Below are 15,261 nucleotides of genomic sequence, written 5' to 3'. Positions count from 1 at the left end.
ACACAAATCAAATAAGCCGCTCTTTAAGTTGCATTTTTATTACAGAATTTCATGAGGAGCTTAATATCTAAATGTAAAGATAGGAGGCATTGAAATTCATTAGCATCTTTGACAGAGGATGATTTTCTGATACCTACCTCTGCCACAACCCTAAATCAAAACGGTTTATAAAGTTTCGACTTTTCCAGAGGCAAATTCTGATATAATACTTGCCGTGCTATTAAGTGGTTGGGTGGTGAAGTGATACTTCCTTTTCCTTTTCTTTCAAAGAAGGAAAATAGGGACTGTGTATATCAAAAATCAACGTTTCTAGGAATTTGAGCGTTTGGGACAGTCTTTTTGGACACTGAATTCCAAATACATGAAAGGCAGCTATGAGCGCGGCCACAGCTGTAACACAATCGCCCACCTTGGCAAGCCTCTCTCTTTCTAGATAGAGAAAAAATTCACAGATCCCGATGTTAAAGGGGTCTTTAACTTTTAACACAGGTGTGGACGCTCGCACCTGAAAAAAAGAATGCAGTCACTACCATGGTATATAAAAGAGCTAAATAATAAAATGTATTTGAACTTAACCATGATGTTATAATAAATGAGCATGTTGCAATTAAGCCTATTGGCAGATATGACAAAACATGCTTCAAAATAGACCCCCATTCTGTTTTTAAACAAATTATCATAAGAATGTTAACGGTCATTGATATACAGCATACCTTTCCATTCACAACGACAAAAAGGCTGGGATCATCCCCAAAAACATCCGGGAGGAGTAAGCATGCGGCTGTCATCTTCATATCTGTCAAAGCAAACATTTACATTGAAGGAAAAATATGATTTTAGCAATTGTAAGCAAAGCTAATGTCAAAACATCTGGACTTGTTGTTGTGACTGTCTACAGAAAAAAAAACTAGCCTTCCTAGGTTGGTGTTTCACAACCTTTTAAAACCACATCCTCTTCTAATAAAACATTTGCAATCTCACGTCTGCCCTTCATATCTCTGCTGTACTCACTGGCCATCAGCCAGGATTATTTTATCATGTTTCACCTTGTGATTGGTATTATAGAATTAACAGGTGACTCGTTCCCTAAATATAATTGTACAATATCCAGTGTCCTTTAAAAATAGATACCTCTACTCCCCCACTTATTTGAAAATTCTTTTTTCTTTCTCACCAGTTCTTTCACCGAATTGTCCGTATTACCACAACAGAGCTTTTCTAAATATCCTGAATTGCCCAGATAGCTGAGACCGAATCACCCCAGTCCGCAAGGTTACTAACATGTCAACCTGTCTTCGTCTGCATACTGTTTCATTTTTTCTTGCAGTGCAATATTGATTGGATTGTCCACCACTGAAAAAGCAGTCAGTATATTTTCTGAATAGGATTCCAAGATATGCCTTGTTTTCTTATAAATATCTGTTCTTGTAAGAAGCTGAAATTCTTTGAACATCTGATAAAAGAAGAAAGCAATAGATATATTAATAGAAGGAGGAGCTCACTGAGTAAGGAGGTGACGGAGGGCCAGTGTTCACGGTTAGGCCTCTCCCCACCCATCAACTCCTCTTCTGCCATCCTGTAACCTGCTTCCCAGTACCCAGTTTTCACAATGACAGAGCAAAAGCAGGGGGAATGGTTTGGTGCAGAGGCTGCTGTCTTCCCTTAGGGACTGTTTCATAACTGGATATTTGCAAGTAAAATCAAACCTTCATCTTAGGAGGCACGGGTTTCATACATTGTAAAACCCAGCTACCCAGGGCTGCGTTAAGAAGGTTTCCCATGAGAAGACAAAAACATTTCATTCTTTTGTTTAAAACAACCAATAGACAGCTCTATTCAATAAGTACTGTCATTGTGAAAACCATACCCCAATCCACATTTTGGATGTAAAGAGTGAAATACCTGAGGGAATAGGGGAAAAGATATATGGTGGCCACCATGGGAGACTTGGGCCAAGCACAGGAAACAGTCTCAGTCTGAAATCTCTCTGTCCTCACTCAGGTCATGATGGTTCTCACTCAGTCCGACAGTTCTCCGAAAGGCCGCTGAACATGGCCTATCTGTAGAAATCACTAACCCTTTGCAGGCTGCACTCTTAATGAACTCTTAGAGCTGTGGCATCCATGCCCAGAGCAGCCTTACCGACCATCCACTAATTTGTTTCTCATCCAGACAATCAGTATTGCATCTGTGTCACAGGCTGCACTCTGCTCGGCAATTTGGGAACTACAGATATTTAAAACATGCACCCTACATTTAGAGAGTTTATAGACTATCCATTTGACAGATTTTGGCCTCAAAACTATATTTTATAGGTTGCGTAAATTTGGCATACATTTCTAATTTCCAGAGGTTGCTGGCTATTACCCTTCCTAGCAACCCAAAGATTATGAGAAAATAAAAACCAAGGTAGAGTTGCTGAGATGATTAGATAAATTAGTCTATATAAAATACTGAGAACATGGTGTTGCATAGTAAGCACTCAGATGTTTGATACTGACTTTTTTTTTTTTTTTTTTTGAGTCAGGGTCTCGCTCCATCACCCAGGCTGGAGTGCAGTGGCATGATCATGGTTCACCACAGACTTGACCTCCTGGACCCAGGCAATCCTTCCACCTCAGCTCCCAAGTAACTGGGACTACAGGTGCGCCACCACACCCAACTAAGTTTTGTGATTTTTGTAAAGATGAGGTCTTACTATGTTGCGGAGGCTGGTCTCAAACTCCTGGGCTCGAGTGATCCTCCCGCCTCGACCTCCCAAAGTGCTGTGATTATAGGTGTGAGTCACTGTGCCCCAGCCTGACAGTATTATTAAAATAATACTTATAGGCAAATTCCTATTTCAGATTTTTTGGTAGAAGAAAAACATGTAGAATCGTCTCATGTTTAATTTGATTGATTGCACCCACATAATTCTCTTTGAAATGTGTTCTCAGGTTAAAACTTTGATGAATCTTTCATTGCACATCACAGCTAAAAATTACACTAAAATTGTGTAAAGGTCCTTGAATGGCCACTTTAAGTAAATTTTATATATATATGTAACTTTTGCAAGAGTATTGGCTGTCTGCCTTGTAATACATTTTTAAAAATACTTAAGAAATGATTTGGGATCAGAAAGGAAATATATTTTGAGAAAAGATGCATAGTAGCAGTTCTTTAATAAACTATCTTGATTTTCTAAAAGTATATGAAGGGAAAACGACCCAAACTGGCAAAATATCCCTGATGACACCCCCAACCTACGCAACGTGTCCCATGACAGGGAACTCTTCAGTACTAAAGGCAGCCAGTTATCTGAATCTGCTTCCTGAAATTCTCACCAATGGTCCTAGTGGTAGCCCTCAGGCCTCACACCTGAGATTCACACCCACTGCCCCATTACCACTCCAAGAGGAGAGAAGGAAAAATCCACTTGGATGCTATAATCAGATAGCACTATAAGTCAATAAAGATACCTGATAAGGGTACTTTAAGAAAGGAAACAGTTTAAGAATGTTCTTCAGAGGGGTTCGGCTGCCAATCATCTTTCTTCTTATTTCCAAAGTCTGGCTCATCCTCTTGTCAATTTCTCTCCAGTCCTTTTCCGTTTTCACGTATTCTTGCTGGAACCAATGAATATGTTCATCTACCTCAGAATCTAAGCAAACAGCTTCTTCCTGAAAAGTATTTTCAAAATACCCGTGAATTCCATGTTTAGGGTGGCAGTTGATAGTCATGAAAACTTGAATTACAGGCTGTTATTGCACTTTTAACACACCCCTGAGGTGAGCGTCTCCATATATGGTTACACCTGACCTTGCAAGTGGTTAGCAAGTGGACAGTCTTTAATGAAAACAAATTAGATAGTTAATTATTTACCATGGAGTGACAATCTAATCCGTTGAAAGATCTAAAGGAGTTACTTTAATTCCTACATTGCCCTTTTATATGGAAACCTAGATTATCTAAAAGGTTCACGCTTAACAGGAATGTTGTTTTTTTCTGTGCATTTCAATGTTAGAAAACAAGATGTTAACAAGAAAAAAAGTTATTAAATTTAAGTTTTGTTATGGGTTTTGTCTTATTTCAGTGCCTTTTTATAGCTGCAGTACCATGCCACATAATCCAAATTCCAAATAATAGCAGTGGGTATTTTGTAATGCTAAATCATCATACTGTCGATTTCATTTACTAAACATTTGGGTGCCTGGGTCGAGTGGGGGTGGCTAAGAAATACCTCACATATTCTTGTTGCAAATCTAAGACAATCAGCTTAGAGGAAACAAGGAAAAGAACTTTCTAGAAAAATTAGTTGAGAGGACGATTGGCTGAACTGTATTTAAACGAAAGTTATCAACTGTCTAGCTGACCAGAATGTGAACAGATGTTACATGTAAAAGACAAAAAAGATGGTAAGGAGCCTGAAAGGCTTTTACATCAAGACTTTGACAAGCACATTAGGAAGGATTCAGGTAGATTCCACTATCTGTGAACACAGAATAACTAACTAGCAAGACGTAGGTCAAGTGGCAGAATTCCTAGAAAATTATAATTTATCAAAATAGGTTGAAAAGAAATCCTGTAATAAATTTAATTAGAAGATAATAGTCTCCACAAAGAAGATGAAGAGAGAACTGAATGTTTTACAGACAAAATCTAAACTTTTGAAAGTGTTCCAAATGTATGTACATTCTTTCAAGAAAAAAAAGAATACTCTTCAACCTATTCTATGAAGCTTGTATGATAGTGATCCTCAAACTTGAAAGAACAGTATAAGAATCATGAACAGGCAGCAGACAGCAGATACTCTCATATTGTCCTGCCTGTTGTGCTCTTCACACTGTATCATTTCCTTAATAAATCTACCTTTTTTAATTGAAAAAAAATCCTGGACAAAGTTGCAAACATTAGAAACAAGGAACAGCTAACTTGAGTTTATTCCAGAAATGCAATGGTGGTTTGACACTGGTAAGGGAACTAACTACGGTAAACTAAAAGACTATGATTGATTTACCCATTACATTTCACATATTATCATACTGAAATCTCAATTCGGGAGCCACAGTTATAGAAAGATTTGGGGTAGAAAGGAAGAAGATTTTGAGAAATGTAGTGTGTTAACAATTCTATTATTTGCTTAGATTAGCTAAACAAGTGTAAATATCATAGACTGCACTAACCAATTAAAGATGAAAAAAATATGACCATTTCATACTTATTGGGTACACTGCATGTTATTCCAGTGATGAACACACTAAAAACTCTGACTTTGCCACTGTGCGATCTATCAATATAGTAGAATTACACTCGCACCTCATACACTTATACACATTTTTAAAATCATAAAACCATTTCAAATAATGCAAAAGAGCATTTTATTAAATATTTATCTACAATTAAAGAAAAAAAAACTTTTGTCAAAAATCAGAAATTTTTAAGACCTGTATTATTATCTACCAAAAATCTAGACCTAACAATTTTTAATGGTGAAATATTAAAATAATTATTTTAAAATTAGAAACAAGACAAAGATGCTTTATTACCCTCTAATTCAGCCTTATACTGAAGATCCTAACCAGAGTAGCAAGATAAAACAAAGAAATAAAAGGTATAAACATTGGAAAGATAGAAACAAAATTATCATTACTCATGGATGATGTGATCATTCAAGAGAAAACTTAAAATGATGCATGCACAATGTAACTGAGTTTTTCAGAGCAACTGAATACATGAAAAATATGCTAACTAACAGAAAATGTAATTTTTTACCATTGCAAAAAAACCTGTAAGGCATCTAGGAATAAAACTAACAAAAGGTGTGCAAGATCTTTATTGAGAAAATTATAAAATTATTATAAAATATTAATGAGACCTAAATAAATGGATAACCTATCATCTTTCTATTTAGACAGAGTTCAATATAAGGAACTCCCCTTTCTCCAAGTGGAGCTATTGATTCAACATTATTTATATCAAAATCCCCAAACCATAAAAAACTAACAATTTTTAATCAGAACTTGGCAAGCTGATTCTAATCATATGAAAGATTAAAAAGCTCAAAGGCAGTGGTGGGGGAGTGTCAAGACATTTTACAGCCATGAAAGTAAGAAAAGGGTGGTATTCACACAATGTTAGATAATTTTACTAGTGGAAAGCAACAGAGCTTCTAGACACAGAGCTGTGGAAACAACAGAGGTAGCATCACAAATCCCTGGGGAAGAGAAAGACTATTATGTAAAATGAACAAGGAATTGTTTTATCCATAATGGGAAAAATTCTACATGATTTAAGAAATTAAATGTTAAAGGCAAAACTTAAAAAAAAAAACTTTTAAAGAAAATGTAAGAATATGTCTTACAACTTCAAGGTGAAAAAGGATTTCATAAAGGTGTAATCATTAGAGAAATGATCGGCAATCTAGTTATATTGCAATTGCAATCTTGTCTTTTGTTGTCAAAAGATACCAGAAAGAAATGCAGAAGGTAAGGCATAAACTGGGAGAAGATATTTACAACAGATGTAACTAGTAAAGAAGTAGAATACAGAATATATAAAGGATTTCTACAAACAATAAGAAAAAGGCCAACCTCGTAGAAAAATAGGCAAATGATATGAACAGGCATTTTAGAAGAGGCAACATGACTACTTCATAAATATGAAAAGATGACCAACCTCACTAATAATTACAATGAAAATTAGAAGGAAATAAGATACCATTTTATCCCCAATAGACTGGAAGCAGGGTTGGGGAGGTGGTTGCTGGAGAATAAATCAGAAAACAGTAATTGCTGCTCAGGGAGTTTAAATGGCCACAACCGTCCAGGAACATAATTAGGCTCCGTCTTACAAAGCTGAGTATTTGCAGACCCCATGAGCCAACAATTCCACTCCTAAATATAAACCCTTGAAAAAGCTTCACACATGCATCAAGCCACACATACAAGAATGATCACAGCAGTATGGTTTGTAACAGCCAAAACTGGGAACAAATCAACATGTCCATTAACAGAAAAATAGCCAAATAAACCACAGATGCCTGTCACAATAGATTATTAAGCCAGTGGGAAAACGAATAAACTATACAGTTCAACTTAACAGCCAGGATGAATCTGAGACACTACACTGAGAAAAATAAAATAATCAAAGACAACATATAGTTTTCATATCATTTTGTAAAGCTCAAAAACAGGCAAAACTAAGCTTTACAGTCATTACAAATTCATGCATCTGTGGCAAAATGCATTTATTTTTAAAAACAAGTGAATGATAAACATAAAACTCAGACTATTGCTGACTTCTAGAGGCAATGATGAAAGGTGGGGCGGGGGAGAGGGAAGGAAAACACGGACATACAAGGTGGTATTGGCAGTGTTGCAGTTCCAATCCTCATGTGCATTTTGTCTCAAAAATTACATGTATGCTATTTTTATAGATACACACACATAGGCTTTTATATGTCTCAAATGTGTAGAATGACATTTTTTTGTTGTTTTTTTTTGAGTTGGAGTCTTACTCTGTCGCCCAGACTGGAGTGCAGTGGCCGCTCCCGGCCACCGCAGCCTCGACCTGCTGGACTCCAGCGATGACATCTTTTGAAGTAAGAAAAACTCTAATTTAAAAAAGACATGCTTTAGTTATGTAAACAGCTTTCCTCTACTTCATATAGTATAAGTTCTGTAATTGCTGATAGTGACATTTAGAGACTACCACATATATAGAGTCCTCCTACTTCCTCCAATGCTCCCACCTAATTGTGAAAGTCAAGTTTCTAGGGCACTTCTACCTGATTGGAATAATGGAATTTACAGTGTTGGTAGGTTGTATTCTAGACTGAAATGAACTTCCTTATCAGAAGACTACATCAGAATTTAAATTTCTCACCCTTTTACTTTTTTGTGTATTGTTAAGTGTATTGAGTTTTGATGAGGGGGTTGTATTTTTTTGTTTTGTTTTGTTTTTGCATCTAGATCTCACTGTTACCCAGACTGGAGTGCAGTGGCATGATCATGGTTCAAGACAGCCTCAATCAGGCGATCCTTCAGCCTCAACCTCCTGAGTAGCTGGGTCTACAGCTGTGCTCAAGCAATCCTCCTGCCTTGGTCTCCGAAAATGCTGGGATTACAGGCATGAGCCACCGCACGCAACCTGTTAGATATATTGATAGTGATTGAGCCGGAAGGAACTAAGACATCGTCTGGTCCATGCCCCTCACTTTACCAATGAGTAAACTGAGACACTCAAAGGGGAAGTGACTTTTCCCAGCACGGCAATTGGCCAGGCATGGGGTTTCTGTAAGAGCAACTGTGCACTTTTCCAAAAAGGATGACCTTGTTTTGAAAGGTGGATTTCTTAAGCAGTGCACCCTGAAATTAGAGAACTAGAGGCTGAGAAATGTCTGAATCTTACAGAACAGTAGCTGCAGCAGAACCGACTGTAAGGTCAGTTTCCGTAGGCAAAGATGGTGGGAGGAACAAAGAAGAAATCACTCCTGGCCTAGGAACACACTGGCAGAAAGTGTAGGAATCACCTGCGAGAACTGTGACTTCAAAGGAATCAGCCTAAGTTAACCAGAACGCTCACTCAAGTTGGGTCCCAACAAACTGGATTAAGAACGCATGCTGTACTCTTTAACACATGGGTTCAGTGCAGCGTGAACCCTCCACTCTGCCACCACAATGATCTCCTAGAGGCTGGCTGAAATAGCAGAGCTCCGCTCTCCCAACTTTTAGGCCAAGCTGACAGCTGGAACAGAAATAAGGAGGAGAGTATTTCTGAGGTTTTAACAGAATGAGACTGCTTTTAAAGCAGTAAGATACAGCATGGTGAAAAATGTAGCCAAGAGGGCTTTTTTTTCCCTCCTAGAAATGAATAAAAACTCATCTTGACTTTTTATTAAACATGTTTGTTCTATATCTTGCAATCTGAATACATTTGCAAAGAAATTATTTTGTTATGAAAATTGTATCCTTATAAGTACACTATAGAAATCTACTTTAAAGACACTGTGTTAAAAAAAAAAAAGGTCCCATACCTAAGATTTGTGGACTATAGCTACTGGCCATCAGCAGCAAATAACCGGTCATGCTCCCTGCTAACCAGGGTATTCTCTGTAGAGTGTCATCTCACACATTCTCCAATTCATGGAAGGATGTGTTTATCTAAGCCACCCATTATGGTGGCCAATAGTCAACAGTGGCTTCCAAGCATAGCCAAATTGATTCCTAGAAAATTATTGTTATTATTTTAATTTTATTTTTACTTTTAGGGACAGGGAGTAAAATGCCATGATCATAGCTCACTGCAGCCCAGGTTCAAGCACTCTTCCCTCCTGGCCTTCCAAGTAGCTGGAACTACAGGTGTGTGCCACAACACCTGGCTCACTTTTTTTTTTTTTGAGTTGGAGCCTCACTCTGTCACCCAGACTGGAATGCAATGGCCTCTCCCGGCCACCGCAGCCTCGACCTGCTGGGCTCCAGCGATCCTTCCGCCTCAGTCTTCCAAGTAGCTGGAACTACAGGCGTGCGCTACCACGCCCGGCTGATTTTTTGGATTTATTGTAGAGATGAGGTCCCGCCAAGTTGCCCAGGCGGGTCTCGAACTCCAAGACTCAGGCAATCCTCTCATCTCAGCCTCCCAAAGGCGCGAGATTACAGGCTGAGCCACTGAGCCCGACTTCACTTTTTAATTTTATCTTTCACAGAATCAGTCTTACTATGTAGCTGGGATTACAGGTATATGCTGTCATGCCCAGCTTTTACAACGTTTTTTAATTTTTATTGTTTTTAGAGACAGCCCAGATTGAGATTCGTGTTGCAAACATTGAATTTCAAAGATTTAGAATGAAAAAAAGAGTAAGCTATCTCATTAACAATTTTTTATAATTATGTGTTGAAATGATAATATTGTATATATATTGGGTTAAATAAAGATACTATTAAAATTAATTCCACCTGTTTCTTTTTACTTTTTAAAATTTTCTGCTACTAGAAAATTTAAAATTACGTATATAGTTCATATTATATTTCAATTGGATAGTGCTGTGTTAGATCCTCATAACCAATTCCAATCATCCTTTTTTGTTTTGTTTTCTTTTTTTTTTTTTTTGAGTTGGAGTCTCACTCTGTCGCCCAGACTGGAGTGCAGTGGCTGCTCCCGGCCACCGCAACCTCGACCTGTCGGGCTCTGGCGATCCTTCCGCCTCAGCCTTCCGAGTAGCCGGAATTACAGGCATGTGCTACCAGGCCCGGCTGATTTTTTTTTTTTTTGATTTATTGTAGAGATGAGGTCTCGCTGCCCAGGCGGGTCTCGAACCCGCGGGCTCAGGCAATTCACTCACCTCAGCCTCCCAAAGGCACGGGATTACAGGCTGAGCCACTGAGCCCGGCTGTTTTCTTTTCTTTTTTGAGTTGGGGTCTCACTCTGTCTCCCAGGCTGGAGTGCAGTGGCATAATCACGTCTCACAGCAGCCTCAGCCTCCTAGGCTCAGGTGATCCTTCTGCCTCAGCCTCCTGATTAGCTGGAACTGCAGTCATGTGCCATCACAAGGCAAATTTGGGGCTTTTTTTGTAGATGCAAGATCTCGCTATGTTGCTCTGGCTGGTCTCAAACTCCTGGGCTCAAGTGATCTTCCTGCCTCAGACTTCAAACGTGCTGGGATTATAGGCATGAGCCACTACGTTCAGCTGCTTCATTTCAATTCTATTGTCATCAAGCGTTGACTTTGGAAATGACGCTTCCCCTATGAAACTTGAACAGTCTCTTAGCTTAGCATTCAGGCACGTGCCGCAGTCAGTCAGCACACAAAGTTTCACCCGTGCAACCTTGCCTCGAGTTTCCAAGTGCACAGCTGACTTGTAAAACTTCAGTGTTAGTAAATTTGTCACCTGCTAATGACAGTAATTGCATTCTAATAAAACTAGCTGTCAGATTTGTCTTCAACTTTTGCTGTCTTCTTCAGTTTTGTACCATGAGAGAAACATCTGCGGAAAAGACTATAACAATAATTAGTATTTGTACAATAAATCATTATGTGTCAGGCCCCGTTTAAAAAAAATTAAAAAACAGTAGATGCCTTAAGAGACTTAGTAAATATTCTTAATACTTGACTCACTGGATAGTTTTTGCACAGCTTTTAATTCCTTTTTTATTTCTAAGTCAAAGAAAGCTAACACAACATACTACTTTTTGGCTTTCAAAGCTATGGGGTATGTATGTACCCAATAAATAGGAAAAATGCCTTCAGAGAGAAATGAAATAAAAGTATAATGTTAGTAATTTAACGCCTGGTAGTTAGTCAATTAATTAATTAGTTAAGCAAATACTTGAAAGGCTTTGAGATACAAGGACACCCTAAAAGTATTTATTAAATCCCTGTGTCACTGTCCTGCACATTATATAGAGTAAAAAAGAAGGACACAAGTTAATCTCTCTAAAGAAGTTGTCACAATGTTCCAGCTTATGTTTGATACAATATTTCACATCAGAATAAGGCAAAATATTAGGGTTTTTTTCACCTCCCTGTTTCAGACTCAGAGAAATATTTTAAAAATTAAGGTCACGATGGAGATAATCTATTTTTCTTTTGAGGCCCTGGAAAAAAATACTTACAGCAAAATAATTTTCCCTAAATTCTAAGTTTTTCTATTATAACCTAGGGCAATACCTCTCACACATTTCCCCACCCTAAAGATAGCCCAAAGGCACAGGTTGTAGAATCACCAAGGAGGATGGCAAAATTAGCAAGATCCTCAGAAATGCTTCCATCACTTCACGAAGCCAGAACCGGGACGGGAGAACCGCCGAGAAGCAGATCTGGAGCCTGACACTCTGTGCTTGGAATCCCCGGTCCTCCTCGGGACAGGCAAGACCCTCATGCCTGTAAAGCAACAAGCTGATCACTCAAGCGACAAGTCCATCCTGGGGCCGTGATCCTCATTTTCCTCACCCAAGGACATGGCTCTATCATCGAGAATGTTCTTCGTCACTGCTGAAAAAGGAGATGATGGGGAAGTGCTAACTGGATCGAGAGTGCACACGTCACTCCTGCTCACACTTCACTGGCCAGACTCACAACCATACCTAACGTCAAGGGAAAGAGGAGGACAATCCTCTTCATTGTACAGAGGGAAAGAACTGGCTATGTTGGTAAGTAGCAGACATGTACCTAACTCATCTATCTCTGGGTCTCTTATTCTATGAGAACATAGCTTTCTTTATAGTTTTGGCATTTGAGGCAGAGTTTTCTGTTAATTCCAGCCCAAACCACATTAACCAAGACACTAGAACACCCAAATCCCAAGCCAGAAAACGGTTTCCTAAATAACTTCTACATCCAACAAACAACCCTTCAAAAATAAGGGAGAAATTAAGACATTTCCAGACAGACACAAACTGAGAGACTGGTCACAAGTAGACCTGCTCTAACCAGAAACACTAAAGGTTGTCCTTCTGGCTAAAATGAAAGAATGTTGGTTAGTAACTTAAATCCACATGAAAAAATTACAGTGCACCAGTATGGTCATTCTGTAGGTAAACATAAGAGATGGTATAACTATGTTTTCTGTTTGTCTTCCTTTCCCCTATCTTATTTAAAAGATAATTGCATGAAACTAATTATAAAACTGTGTTAAGCCGGGCTCGGTGGCTCAGCCTGTAATCCCACGCCTTTGGGAGGCTGAGGTGAGTGGATTGCCTGAGCCTGCGGGTTCGAGACCCGCCTGGGCAACTTGGTGAGACCTCATCTCTACAATAAATCAAAATGAGCTGGGCGTGGTAGCGCGTGCCTGTAGTTCCAGTTACTTGGAAGGCTGAGGCGGAAGGATCGCCGGAGCCCAGCAGGTCGAGGCTGCGGTGGCTGGGAGCAGCTACTACACTCCAGTCTGGGTGACAGAGTGAGACTCCAACTCAAAAAAAAAAAAAAAAAAATTGTGTTAATGAGCATACAATGTATAAAAATGTAATTTGTGTAACAGTAACAGCATACAAGGGGTGGGAACAGTGTTATATAGATACAAAGTTTGTATACTATTATAATTAGATTGTTAATAATCCAAACTAGATTATTATAAATTAAGATTTCAATTGTCATCTCCAAAATAATCACTAAGAAAATCACTTTAAAAATACGGTAAAAGAAACAAGGGAAATTAAAATCATAGACTAGAAAATATCTGCTTAACAGAAAAGAAGTCAGCAATAAAGAAAGAAAAATAAAAAATAAAAAAGAGATGACACATAGAAAGCAAATAGCAAAACAGTAGGCATAAATCCTACCTTATTGGGAATTACATTAAGTAACTGGCAGGTTGAATTTTACATCTATGTATTTATGTGTATATATTTGTATTTATTTACTTACTAAGATTTGTCAAGAAAAGCAGATTTAATTTTTTTAACGATTCAACTATAAGCTCACTACAAAGGACATACTTTAGATTCAAATACACAAGCAGATTGAAAGTAAAATCATGGGAAAGGATATACCATGTAATCAGCAACCAAAAGAAAGAATGAGTGGCTATTCCAATATCAGACAAAATCAACTTTAGGACAAAAAATTCTCCTAGAGACAAAGAAGGAGATGTTATCATGGGAAGAAGATCTTATCAGGAAGACATAAAATTATAAATTTATATACACCTAACAACTGAGCCCTCAAAATCATGAGGCAAAAACTGACAGGTTGGGGGGGAGGAAATAAACAAATAAGAATAGCCTGGGCACGGTGGCTCACACGTGTAATCCCAGAACTTTGGGAGGCTGAGGCAGAAGGATTGCTTGAGTCCAGGCGTTCAAGAACAACCTGAACAACAGAGAGAGACCGCATCTCTACAAAAAAGTTAAAAAATTTAGCAGGCATGGTGGCGCACATCTATAGTCCCAGCTACTCAGTAGGCAGAGGTGAAAGGATGACCTGAGTCCAGGAGGTCGACTGCGGTAATCTGATTGCGCCACTGCACTCCAGCCTGGGTGACAGAGGAAGACCCTGACTCAAAAAACCCCCCAGAAAACCAAAACCAATAATACTTAGAGATTTAAATACCTTACTTTTAATAATAAATAGAACAATTAGAGACACGATAAACAAGGAACTAGAAAACGTGAATAGCTATTTTGAAGAACAGCATAGACTATAAACGAGAAATCAGAATTAATGAATACATCATAAAATGAAGACCTCCTAGCAGTTGAAGTCAAAAGGAATTTTAGTTGAATAGGTAATTGAGTTACTTATTTAAAACTCTTAAAGCAAAAAAAAGAAACCAAATGTAGACTAATTGACAAAGCTATTCTATGCACCTAAAGATAACGTTAAAAACCTCCAAACTGAGAAGACTCCATTGCAGTTGGAAAAAAATACAGAAAAAGAGAAGCAAAAGCTCCAACTGAAAATTTCAAGTCTGTCCCATCCTGCTTCAATGAAACAAAATTATTTTCACCAAATATTCAATGTAGAGTGAATTGATCCCATAAAGATAGAATCTTTTCACAGTTAGATGAAGTGATCCAGCAGGAATGTAAAGAGTTGAACACCTATAAAATGCAAGTCCTTTTACTCTTCTCCAGAAAATTTCATTATCAAAGTCAGCTTATTTTCCATGAGCCAAAAAAAAAAAAAAAAAAAATCATGATAGTAGGTTGGTCGCTCTACTGGCTGAAAAGAACTTTAGAACTTTAGTAACTTAAGGAAAGAAAATGCATTCATTGGTCAAGAAATTATTAAGAAGTTAAGCATTTCAGAAAGTAGGTTTATATCCCGATGCTTCAAATGGGGCCCTTGGCAGAAGCCCAAGAAATTTTCTGGATGGAGAAAGCTCCAAGAAAGGATGTACATCAGGCTATGACAGTGTGGAGAGCCAGGTCCATGGCCCATGCAGACCAGCTGCCACATCCCTCCATCCCTATCTCCATCCGGCCTCTCCATCTGGTCACAGCAGGTACTACCCAAGAGCTAAGCCGGCTTGTCCTGGTGCTCCCTGGGCTGGCAGAGGCTGAGGATCTTCTTTTCACTCCCATCTGTACACGACATCCCTAAGCCCAGGCTGTAGCTCCCCTGTGAGAAGGCAGATGCTACAAAGGGGGCCCGGGAGGCAGTTTCCTGAGAAGAGGATCCCCCCACCCTGTCCTTCCCCTTATCCTGAAAATAAGGACAAACCTACACAGGGTTATCTCTACTGAGGGATTCCCTGACACAGCACATCTTCCACTGGCAATAAAAGCTGTCTCTGCACTAAGTGGTGCAAAGTAATAACCAGCAGGTGGTAAGATGAGATAAGGCAT

At 38.6% G+C, this 15,261-nt stretch overlaps 1 protein-coding gene across 1 annotated transcript in view; it reads right to left on the bottom strand.

The window, feature by feature from the left end:
- Nucleotides 1–220: 220 nt before the first annotated feature.
- SAMD3 (sterile alpha motif domain containing 3) overlaps nt 221–15,261 on the bottom strand; it is a 51,379-nt gene continuing 36,338 nt past the window's right edge. Inside the window, exons 7-10 of the mRNA XM_008049872.2 lie at nt 3,459–3,659; nt 1,282–1,453; nt 714–796; nt 221–505 (exon numbers count right to left, since the gene is read on the bottom strand). Coding sequence (XP_008048063.1) covers nt 221–505; nt 714–796; nt 1,282–1,453; nt 3,459–3,659 — 741 coding nt within the window. The remainder of the gene's footprint in view (nt 506–713; nt 797–1,281; nt 1,454–3,458; nt 3,660–15,261) is intronic.

This window comes from Carlito syrichta, unplaced genomic scaffold, assembly GCF_000164805.1.
Source record: "Carlito syrichta isolate Samal-C Ts95f unplaced genomic scaffold, Tarsius_syrichta-2.0.1 Scaffold138743, whole genome shotgun sequence".
Taxonomy (NCBI): Eukaryota; Metazoa; Chordata; class Mammalia; order Primates; family Tarsiidae; genus Carlito; species Carlito syrichta.
The sequence above is the reverse complement of the archived record's forward strand: the minus strand, read 5'-3'. Positions and strand labels throughout refer to the sequence as shown.